Source organism: Hevea brasiliensis, chromosome 5 (genome assembly GCF_030052815.1).
Source record: "Hevea brasiliensis isolate MT/VB/25A 57/8 chromosome 5, ASM3005281v1, whole genome shotgun sequence".
Classification (NCBI taxonomy): Eukaryota; Viridiplantae; Streptophyta; class Magnoliopsida; order Malpighiales; family Euphorbiaceae; genus Hevea; species Hevea brasiliensis.
This window is the reverse complement of record NC_079497.1, coordinates 15,149,950-15,161,002: the sequence shown is the minus strand read 5'-3', so window position 1 is coordinate 15,161,002 and position 11,053 is coordinate 15,149,950. Positions and strand designations below refer to the sequence as shown.

At 28.3% G+C, this 11,053-nt stretch overlaps 1 protein-coding gene across 1 annotated transcript; it reads left to right on the top strand.

Annotated features, from left to right (window-relative positions):
* Positions 1 to 247: 247 nt before the first annotated feature.
* Positions 248 to 3,174, top strand: LOC110662442 (putative receptor protein kinase ZmPK1). Its single transcript, XM_021821406.2, has one exon. The coding sequence runs from the start codon at positions 724 to 726 to the stop codon at positions 3,145 to 3,147; it is 2,424 nt and encodes an 807-aa protein (XP_021677098.2). The 5' UTR covers positions 248 to 723; the 3' UTR covers positions 3,148 to 3,174.
* Positions 3,175 to 11,053: the final 7,879 nt, after the last annotated feature.

Here is an 11,053-nt window from a genome sequence, read left to right as displayed (position 1 = left end):
AGTCTCATTAATTCCAATTTAGTGGAACTCGGTGAAAATTTTCCATTGTGCAGTAATTGTTACATATAGTAATCAAGACATCAGGAGACTGAAAGTTTAGATGAAAAAGAAGAGAAGGCAAACTTGATATTCTTTTATTGCTAGTTGCTTGAGGCAATATGCGTTCATAGCTCATCATTAATCACGGATTGACTCAAGCAAAAGCAATCTTGTGGTCACTTCCCATTCGCACACAGCTCGGGAGATAATTTTGAAATTAGTATTCAACTTGGACTTTGCCTCTTGAGCTCTTTGAAATGGTGGATCCCCTCTCTACCTCTGCAGTTTCCACCTAATCTAGACGAGGGTTTGAAAAATGGGTTGCTCGGGCAACAGATTTGCTCTCAATTTAGAATGGTTTGATGGTTAATCAACATCAAATCTAAAACCTAAATGTAAACTCATGGAAAATTCCGACTTGTTATCTCAAGTCAATCCCAATGGAGGCTTCATTTAAAAAAATTAAAATAGAAGTCCCAATGCCGGCTGAAGTGAAACTGTGAAGGAAACTGACATTCGAAAGCAAACAAAAAGGGCCTCGGACTTTTCTTTCCCATATAGAAACTAGAATTCTTAACCCATTTAATATATACCCGATAAGGCACGGCTAAATCTAAAATAGTGAGATGTGTTTCATATAATATCATTAACCGTTAAAATTTAGACATCCTCAGCCAAGACAGCATGGCAACCATGAGAATGAGAACTTCAACATCTCCTCATTTTCCTTCTTTCTTCGTTGTTTCCTTCTCTGTGCTCTTTTCTTCAGTACTTTCTGAGACAAGGAACTTTCTTCCTATTGGCTTCACCCTATCTGTAGAAGATTCTGACTTCCTGACCTCACCAGATAAAACTTTCACTTGTGGGTTTTATGGGATGGGGGAGAATGCTTATTGGTTCTCAGTTTGGTTCACCAATTCTATGGACAGGACCGTTGTCTGGATGGCTAACAGAGACACACCTGTAAATGGCCAAGGCTCAAGAATTTCTCTGCGAAAAGATGGTGCCATGGTCTTAACTGATGTTGATGGGTCCACCATATGGGAGAGCAATACCACCTCCACTGATGTTAGCAAAGCAGAGCTTTTGGATAGTGGAAATCTTGTTCTGAAAGATTCTCGTGGTAAAATTTTTTGGCAAAGCTTTGATTTTCCTACTGATACACTTCTTCCTCACCAAGTCTTCACAAAGAGCACAAAGCTGATTTCTAGATTAGGTAGAGGGACATATTCTTCTGGATATTTTAGTTTCTTCTTTGATAATAATAATGTTTTAACATTGCTGTATGATGGGCCTGACATTTCCAGCATATACTGGCCTAACCCAGACTTCAATGTGTTTGCAAATGGTAGAACAAACTATAACAGTAGCAGAATTGCTGTTTTTGACGAATTGGGTAACTTTTTATCAAGCGATCTGTTGCAATTCAGTGCTTCTGATATGGGCTTTGGGATCAGAAGGAGACTAACCATGGATTATGATGGGAACCTCAGGCTTTATAGCCTTAACAATGAAACAGGATTGTGGGTGACAACATGGGAAGCTATGTTGGAGCCATGTAAAGTTCATGGAATATGTGGGAAAAATGGGATTTGTGTGTATACACCAGAGCCCAAGTGTTCGTGTCCTCCAGGCTATGAGGTGACCGAACCGGGCAATTGGAACAAAGGTTGCAAGCCCAAGTTTATTCAAACCTGTTCGCGGTCCCAGCAGGTGACATTTGTGCAGGTCCCGCAGGTAGATTTTTATGGATTTGATCTCAATTATAGTCAATCTATTTCAAGAGACTCTTGCTTAAAACTCTGCTTGGAAGATTGCCGGTGCGCAGCATTCAGTTATAGGCTATCAGGGGAAGGACTTTGTTACACAAAAAGTGCACTTTTCAATGGTTACAGGTCTCCAGATTTTCCAGGAAGTATATATCTAAAATTGCCAGCGAGTGTGGGAAGATTTGAATCCGCAAATCTTAATGGAACAGATCCAATATGCGGCTTAAATGATTCTATGATAATGATGGGATCCCCTTCTATGTATGACAGTATTAGTAAGGGAGTCAGATGGGCTTATCTCTATTGGTTTGCTTTTAGCATTGGCGTTCTTGAAATACTCTTCATAGTGTCAGCTTGGTGGTTTTTTGGAAGGCATGATATGCCAGATTCTATGGAAGAAGGCTATCGTGCGATAACAAGTCAATTCAGGAAGTTTAGTTACACTGAGCTCAAGAAGGCGACCAAGAATTTCAAGGAAGAGATTGGAAGGGGAGGCTCTGGAGCTGTATATAAAGGAGTTCTGGTAGATGAAAGAGCGGTGGCTGTGAAGAGATTGGAAGGATCGTATCAAGGGGAAGATGTGTTCTGGGCAGAAGTGAGCACCATTGGAAAAATCAATCACATGAACCTAGTTAGAATGTGGGGTTTCTGTTCAGAGGCCAGTCACAGACTCTTAGTCTACGAGTACATGGAAAATCAGTCCCTGGACAAGCATCTCTTCTCTACAAGCTCTCTTGGGTGGAAAGAAAGATTTCAAGTTGCTTTAGGCACAGCTAAGGGTTTGGCATATCTTCACCATGAGTGTCTAGAATGGGTAATACATTGTGATGTGAAGCCTGAAAATATACTTCTAGACACTGAATTTGAGCCCAAGATTTCTGATTTTGGACTTGCCAAACTGTCCCAGAGGGGTAGCAGTAACTCTGAATTCTCTCGTATAAGAGGAACAAAAGGTTACATGGCTCCAGAATGGGCTTTAAATCTTCCAATCACAGCGAAAGTTGATGTTTACAGCTACGGAGTTGTGATTCTAGAAGTGGTGAAAGGAATTCGGCTTTCAAACTGGATTAGAGAGGATGGTGAGGCGCAGGAATCAGAGCTGACAAGGTTTGTGAGAGTGATGAAGAGGAAAATCAAGTGTGGAGAGGAGTCATGGATAGAGGAAATAGTGGATCCAAGGTTGGATGGGAAATACAGCAGAAGACAGGCGAAGAAAATAGTAGAAGTTGGGATATCTTGCGTGGAGGAAGATAGAAATGAGAGACCAACCATGGATTCAATAGTGCAAGCTCTATTGGAATGTGAAGATCCCTCTTCAGTTTTTGCTACAGTTTTGTAATTGTGGCATTGTACTGCTAATGTTGCTTCCAATTTATATGTAAATGTATTTAATAATTATTAAATTAAATATTTATATTTAAATTTATATATTATATATATATTATAATTATTTTTTTATATATATTAATTTAATTGTTGTTATACTCATTTTTATTTATATAAACTCGAGTTTATATATTTAATGCATTCTATTATTATTCATATACTCTTGTCAATTCTAGTTGTACGTTATATACATGGATAGAGCCAATTGGAGGCCAAAGGGAGGCATTGAGTCCCCTTCAAATTTTAAAATTTTTGAGAATTTAATAGTAATTTAAAAAGAAGTTTTTTTTTATTCTTATATTAAATTTTGATAGGTATGAAAACTTGAGAGTTTTAAAAGTTTTACGTGAATTTAATAGTAATTTTATATAAAATAATTTTAAATTTTTTATTAAAAAAATGATATAATAAAATACAAATGTTCATACTAAAAAAAAAATTCAAATTGTTATTGTCACTTGATCTTATACTTTTTGATCAATTTTATTTTATTATTTTCTTATCTAATAAATCCACAATTACTAATTTCTATTTTTTAAAATTTAAATTATTGTATAATATTATTAAAAAAAGTTTAACATAATTTTTTCATATTTTTTCATCAATTTAAAACATGAGTAACTGTTTTCTTATAATCTCATTACTATTTTGAATTTTTTTTTTTTGCTAAAATATCTTCATACTCAAGTTAGAAAAAAAAGAAGTTTCTTTCATAATATTAGAAGTTAAATCATGTTATTTATTTTATTTAATCTATGATCTTAATTGAATTTATTTTTTATAATTTAAAAAAAAAATAGATTTGAGATAAATTGAACAAATTTTTTAAGATTAAACCATCAATATATTTTAGCTTTAGTAATTCACAATATTAATTATTCATTATATTTTTGGACTAATAACAATTTTATTTAATTTTTAACAAATCAATTTTTAAAAAAAAATTAAAGCATTTATTTTTATTATTATATCTGTTAAATATTTTTATTTCATAGTTATGAAATAATTATCATTATTAATTAATTAATTTCTTTAATCAATATCTAAATAAGTAATTTATTAATAAATCATATATTTTAATTGGACTCCCTATGCTGGTTCCGTCATTGGCTAAATATCAAAATCCTATTATACTTGTGTGTCAATATCTAGAAGTCTAAAATCTCACATTCAAAGTTTAGTTAATTTTATTTGACTTTTTATTTTAATTTTATACTCTTATGAGAAATTGATTTATTTTTTTATTAATATATTTTTATGTAATATATATTAAAAAATTAATATTTATTAATTTTAAAAATAATATAATTATATGAATCATTTAATTTTTAATGAAATAATATAAGTAAAAAATATATTAAAAAGGCTAAACAAAATTAATATTATTTTTTAACTAATTAATTAAATTTAGATTTAACTAGACTGGTCACAATTTTATTTAGGCATCTAACAAGGCTCTGAATAAGACTATAAATCACTTAAATTAATATTATAATATTTAATTTTTTAAAAAAATATTAAAAGAGTAAAGATTCAAAATTAAATTTACAAAATGAATGATATGCCTTCAATTAGGTTGATGGCTTATGTTTGTATGGACATTATTGAAACACAAACATAATTAAGGATTAACGCGAATGTGATACGATTAATGAATCGTATCAAAAATCTAAGTATAAATATGATCATTTTATTATACGGGTTATATAATGCTATTAATATTAAATTGTATTGAATTAATTTGATACGATATGACTCATTTAATAAAATTTGATATAAATTAATAAATTTAATATGATTTGATACAACTAAGTCCATTTAACACCTTTTAATATAACTTATTTAACACGATAAGATATAATTTAATATTTTTTATTCTTTATAAATCAATGTATCATATAAAATTTACACTTTAATTTTAATCATGAGTAAATTTAATAATATATAAAAATATGCAATATAACATTAAATAAGTGATATTTCAATATTTAGTTAATTAGTATTTTAACAATAAATTAAAAAAATACTTCTAAAACATTATAATTTTAACTTGTTATATAAATTTATAAATTAAATAAATTTTAATGAAGAAAATAAAAATAAAGTATATTAAAGTTTTAATATAATAAATAATTAAATTTATATTCATTAATTTATTTTTTTTAATAAACATAATTTATGAGCAAAAATAAGTTAAATGTGTGATTGAGCTTTCCAACGAAGAAAATGAAGAGTTGCAGTTAATGAAGGGAGTGGTCAGGCTCAAAATTCAAATAGATGATCGCTACTCTTCCTCCATTTTTATTCATAGTTGGATATATTTAATATAAATTACATTTTATATGAAAATAGTATAATAATTATTAAATTAAATATTTATAGTGAAATTTATATAAATTTAATTAATGTATAAATTTATATATAAATAATTAATTTAATTATTATTAAATTTATTATTATATGAGTTTAAATTTTTTGTAATCGTGCTTTTTATGGTTTAAAATTTTTACATAATAATTAAGGATGTAATTAAATCATTTAAATTATAATAAAATATTTTTTTAATTTAATTTTTAATTGATATCAATCATATGGAGTATTTTGCGTTTAATAATGTAAAATTATGATTTGATCCCTCCACCTAAAATTTATATTTAAGGAGGTTCAAAAATCTTTCAATTAGGTCCATAAATTTAGTTTTTTTCTCTCATTCTTGTTTCAATATTTTCCCTTTTTCTTCTCCCATTAGAGAGAGTTTAAATCCACTTTAAAATAATTTTATTTACATACAAAAATATTTAAAATATTAAACATTTAAAAATAGTTCAGACAAAAAAAAATTTTAAATAGTTGCCAATCGAACTCAATTGAAAATCTTAAATAATTAAATCAATAAAAATATTAAAACCAACAATAAATTCCCATAAATTAAATTACATCCGTCCTTAACCTATAGTCAAGAAATTGAGTCAATGAGCTTGAAAATTTTCTACATACAATAAAAATAGAGTAAAAATTAAAAGAAAATAATTTTATTAAATAGCCAATTTTCACTATAATTTTAAAGTGATAATAGTTATTAACGAGTTTTTGTTTTCTGTAAGTATTGCATGATCTCTTTCTTATCAATAATAATTCTACAAGTAAGTGCACTAATGGATATATATATAAGATTTTTTTATTGTGATTTTTCCTTTATTTAAAATATATCATCTATATTCAAAACAATTATCTTGTATTTCTCATGAAAATAAAATAGAGAAAAGACAAAATCAATGGATAGAGAATAAAAAAATTTAAAAATAAAGATGAGAGAGGGGAAAAATTATAACCCTTGTAAATATGAAAAAGGAGAAAGAGACTAAAATTAACATCGAAGAGAATAGTTAACACTTCCTTGAAATACAATATTAAGAAAAATTTTTTAATTTTAATTTACGTAAAATTTCATACAAATATATGAAATTTTTTTTTAAATTTGTCTTCATTTTATTTGATGATACTTCAATTTTATATAAATATTTTTATTATTAATTTTTAAGTAGTTATATATATATATATATATATATATATATATATATATATATATATATATATATATATATATATATATATATAAGATGAATTGAACCACTATTATGTATGTATATCCGCCTTTGCTTATGTAGACAGATGTAACTTGAAAAATTAGCTAAGCCTCCTCTAAAAATATAGGTAATTGAACAAGTGAAACCTAGTGAAAGCTCATGAATATATTAGAATGTGTCTCATGCCAACTAAGAATATTTAAAAACATATAACCATCCTCCATATGAGGATCAAAAAGAACATAATTACAATTCAGGAGTTCTGGCATCCTAAGCATATGAACAACAATCCAAAATGATTTAAAATTTATGAGGAAGCATGTTAGCTTAATCTTCACTAGACTTCGTAACTAGTGAAGAAAGAAAAGACAATAATGTAGGTAAAGGCTGCTAAATTGGACTCACTAAAAAAGAATAAAAAAAATTAAAAATTAAATAATGGATACAATTACTCAGTGATTATATAAATAAATAAATAATTAAAAAAGACAATATTTTAATACTCAATGGTACCACTGTAAAATAATTCTTAATAGATGATAATAATAATAAATATAATGTAAATCATAAATATAAGATTTAATTATGATCCTAATAATAGATTTTAAAAAAATAAATTTCACATATCTAGAAAACATATTTAATGCAGAATTTAATTGAGCCATAGTAATAATTAAGGGAGACCTTTGATTTAATAGACTGATTTCTTTCTCTTGATATATATATATATGTATCCAAGACTTAATCTGTTATGTCCATCAAGTAATTCTTATACAATTAGAATTAGGATTTATTTTAATTAAAGTAAATATCATTTAATATCGGGCCACATTATAGGAATTGATTTTGACCTATTTAATTTTTTAAATTCATAAGCAAAATCTTACATTCTCTTACTTGGCACGATAATCAAGTTATATAAACTTTAATAGTATAAATATTAGGTGTGCATAAAATAAACAAATTATTTTCATAATGTATTCCATAATTACATTCCTATAATAAATTACTGTGTGTGGGTTAAAGCGGTTGTACAATGTTTAATCACATACTCTATTCCATACACCACAATACTAGCAACATACCATATTAGGTTCATAATAGATATATATATATATATATAACATCATAGTCCAAAATAATGTCTTAAAAGATTTTTTCTGTCATTATTCACTTATAGTATTATGTGTACATAATCATGAGAAACATGAAATACTTTAATGTATGTCAGAAATACATCAATGAGCTCAAATTATCAAAGCCAATACATTATACATTAATACAACCAAAACCTATTATAAGAAAATGTTCATTAAATGTCTTAAGTTGTGAACCTTACTTAATGGATCTGCAATCATTAGATCAATGCCATTATGCTCAATAGACACTCTTCATTTATAAACTTCCTCTTTAACGATAAAATACTTTAATTCCATATGTTTGGTACCTTTAGAATATTTGTTGTTTATGGAGAAAATACCGCTGAGGAATTATCACAATAAATTCTCATTGGCTTGCTAATAGTGTTGACTACCCCAAGCCCTGAGATAAAATTCTGCATCCATATGCATGAAATGTAGCTTCAGAACATGCCATAAATTCTACTTCCATAATGGATGAAGTAATAACAAACTATTTTTGACACTTTTTTGTGACACTATACCTTCAGCTAATAGGAATAGGTAGCCAAAATAGACTTTTATTGTCAATATATTCAGCAAAATCTGAATTTGCATGAAATTTGGCTTCAAAATATGCCATAAATTCTACTTCCATAATGGATGAAGTAATAACCAACTATTTTTGACACTTTTTTGTGACACTATACCTTCAGCTAATAGGAATAGGTAGCCAAAATAGACTTTTATTGTCAATATATTTAGCAAAATCTGAATCTGCATGAAATGTAGCTTCAGAACATGCCATAAATTCTACTTCCATAATGGATGAAGTAATAACAAACTATTTTTGACACTTTTTTGTGACACTATACCTTCAGCTAATAGGAATAGGTAGCCAAAATAGACTTTTATTGTCAATATATTCAGCAAAATCTGAATCTTAGTTTCCAACCACTTCTAAATGATTAGATCTCCTATAAGTGAGCATGAAATTTTTAGTTCATTGCAAGTATCATAAAACTTTCTTTGCAGCTTTTTAGTTATCAATTCCAGGATAAGGAATTGTACAGGCTTGAGCATACATCAAATTGCCCACAACTGAAGTATAAGGAATTGATTTTGTTTCTTTGCATTCCGCATCATTCTTTGGATATTGATTGAGACTAAATTTGTTCCCTTTCTATATGGGAATAATTCATACTAAACAATTATGCATATTAAATCTCTCTAGAATTCTTTCAATATAGGATTTCTGAGGTAATCCTAACAGTCCTTATGATCTATCACGAAAAATTTCCATTCCAATCATAAATGATATCTCTCTTATACCTTTCATTTCAAAAATTCTTTGAGAGAAAATCTTTAGTCTCACGTAATATGTCCAAATCACTTATAGCAAGTAAGATATCATCTGTTAGTAGTATGCACTAGAGCATATCATTTAGTATGTATCTTGTACATCTTTTATTAATAAAAGGCATTTTCACTTTTTTGTTTACATAATATATTTATGTGTAATAGAAAAGATCCATTGATATTTTGTTAGAAATTCTATTCTTAAGTTGTTAAGAATATGAGTGACAGTATTTCTAGTACAACGTATCATAAATAGGTTCACAATCGAGGATACTTCACAATAAGGACATGACTTATCCAGAAAGATTGTATTCATGTTTGTTCCCAAGTTATTTATATGAGATATAAATAAGATGGAATGGTGAGTCTCATGCCATATGACAAACATGATAGGCACTTATACATGATAAATAGGTCGAACCAGTGACACTTATGACAAGCACATGGAGTTTACTCTTGTCAATACATTGTCATAAATCATATCAGCATATATAATCATTAGACCTGATATAGCACAGTTATTTTACATATAGGTGGTTTGAGTTTGATACTACTTTCATACTTGTACTGTGTCTGGGTATATGGGCATGTGTTGGCTCATACTAGTTATATATGGAGGTAGGTGTTGATCAAGATAGAATATGTTCCTCTAAGTAAATAGGGATAAAATCCTATGTTTATTTAATTGTTCTTGATGTTTCAAGTTCCTGGCCAGGATAGATAGATTTATTCAGAAAAGAGTTTCTGATGAAAAAATCTTTTAATCAAGAATTGGAATTAAAAGAGAACATAATATTCATAGCAAATGGGGTTTGACATAAACCATGACTCCAGCTTGAATTGAGATTTTGTAATAGAGAGATTCTAGTGCATGGTAACATATGATTATAGGTTCATTTAAGGTAAACCTTATTACTAATTGGGTGGCCATGGCATGCTATGCTAGGTGTTAACCATGGTCTATGAGGTGCATAAAATGGTTTAGAGAAATCATTTATGGTAAGAAAGAGTTCTAATGATATTAAGAGTTGATATCATATCTTATTGCCAATTAGTGATGAGCCTAGTAAGTCACACACACACACAAGAAATCACCAAATTAAATATGACTTAATTAATTAATTAAATAGTTTAATTGATTAATTAAATAGGTTTGGTTTGCAATTAGATTGCAAAGTCTCTAGCATGACTTAGAACCAAATCTAGATTATTGGATATATAGCATAAGTTAAATTTATATTTAAAGTGTTTAAATATGAATTTAGTTAATGAGAAATTAAATGATAAAGATTAATTAATTGATTTATATTGATATGAATTGATTAGAAGAAGAGAAATACTTATTTTGGGTTGAGAACTCAAAATTAAGACACATGGGTATTTTGGTCATTTCACAGGGTGACATGTGGCACCATGAGATGGTGACACATGGCACTACACATAAGCTTGCCAAATGTTTTTAATCATGTAAGATGATTTAAATTAAGATTAAATATAAGTTTGACACTTGACACAATGTGATTGGGTCAATTAAACCTAGAACCAATCAGAGGGTGACATATGGCAAGGGTTTTATGTGTTGACCTACCTATATAAGTATTGTTATGAAAAGAAAACAACACAACCAGCAGATGATATCCTTGGTGCCGCCAGCCAAGAGACTCTCGCTTCTCTTCATCTTCTTCTCTCATCTATTATAAGAGATTAGCAAACATTCTCTTGAATTAAAAATACTAGAAATTATTTCTAGTGTCCTGTTTACATCTTTAATCTCTTAAAAGAGAATACTTGATTT

Bases quoted from the DNA above. Each gene is read 5' to 3' on its own strand.
- LOC110662442 (XM_021821406.2), top strand. From the start codon at position 724: ATGGCAACCATGAGAATGAGAACTTCAACATCTCCTCATTTTCCTTCT.